At 29.2% G+C, this 1067-nt stretch overlaps 1 protein-coding gene across 1 annotated transcript; it reads right to left on the bottom strand.

Moving 5' to 3' along the window:
• Window positions 1–217: 217 nt before the first annotated feature.
• On the bottom strand, window positions 218–675 carry LOC111035350 (the record flags this gene model as incomplete). The annotated part of the gene is made up of 2 exons (XM_022316934.1): window positions 218–403; window positions 480–675. Coding segments are annotated over 2 exons (382 nt in total), but the record flags the coding sequence as incomplete, so codon positions are not given.
• Window positions 676–1067: the final 392 nt, after the last annotated feature.

Genomic DNA, 1067 nt, shown 5'->3' with positions numbered 1-1067 from the left:
TGGTCTTTGAATCTCTTGACCCACAAAGCTATAGACAATTAGATAAAATATTGTGTAAAATATATTGTAATTATAATTATAATTATGCCTATCATTTTACCTAATAGGTACATAATTTTGTTTTCATTTTATTTTAAGTTTAAAAAACATAGGTACCTACCTAATTCAACTTTAAACTAATTATTAGAATTTTAATAAGAATAGTTGTGCAACTTACTTTTTTCCAGTTATTAAATCCTATAATAGTAAATGTTTCTTCCGTTTGACGAGCAGTTCCAAAAATACGACATGGAAAACAAAACACGCTATCTTTTTTAATACTATATTCGAGCCAATTAAACTCACTAAAGTGAGAAGGTGTAAATCCTCGATTTTGACTTCCAAATTTTGTCTTAGGATACTCCTTTTTAAACAATTTTGAAAATCATATTTATAATATTAATATATAATATAGAAGTTGTAATTAAAAGTCTACTTACCTTTAATATTGGCTGACGTGGTCCTGAACTTAAATTACCCAAATCAAGTTCATCATCTATAGGCACATCATTTAAATCGTTTTCTTCATAGTTTTTATCTGCAATTATACTTTCAGTATTTATTGCAGACGAAGGCTTAGGCGAATGTTCCAACACATTTAGTAGATCGTTAGAGTTTTTTTGTTTATTAAAAATACTAAACATTTTCTTTAACGAATTTAAATGTATATACTAATATAAATAATATAAGTATTATACTAGGTACACAATTATATAATAGATCACACGATATTACGAGGTACGGTACGTTACGTGCCTATGTGAAACACTGAAAAGTTCAAAAATGAAATGACTGAAACGGTTAGATTGAAATGTGAACTGGACAACATTTAACTGGGTCTGTGTGCCGACTATGCCGGTGCCCGGTGATCACTAATCACTAATCAGTACAATATTAGTATAAATATGATACACGAACAAACCAGTATAATATTCATTAGGAGCTATTTAAAAATGTTTTTGGTTTTCCCAATTATTAGCGATTGGCCTACGTCTACGTGACTTATCAGACCTCACCGTCACCATAGT

Source organism: Myzus persicae, unplaced genomic scaffold (genome assembly GCF_001856785.1).
Source record: "Myzus persicae strain clone G006 unplaced genomic scaffold, MPER_G0061.0, whole genome shotgun sequence".
NCBI classification, from domain to species: domain Eukaryota; kingdom Metazoa; phylum Arthropoda; class Insecta; order Hemiptera; family Aphididae; genus Myzus; species Myzus persicae.
This window is presented reverse-complemented; position numbering and strand designations above follow the sequence as displayed.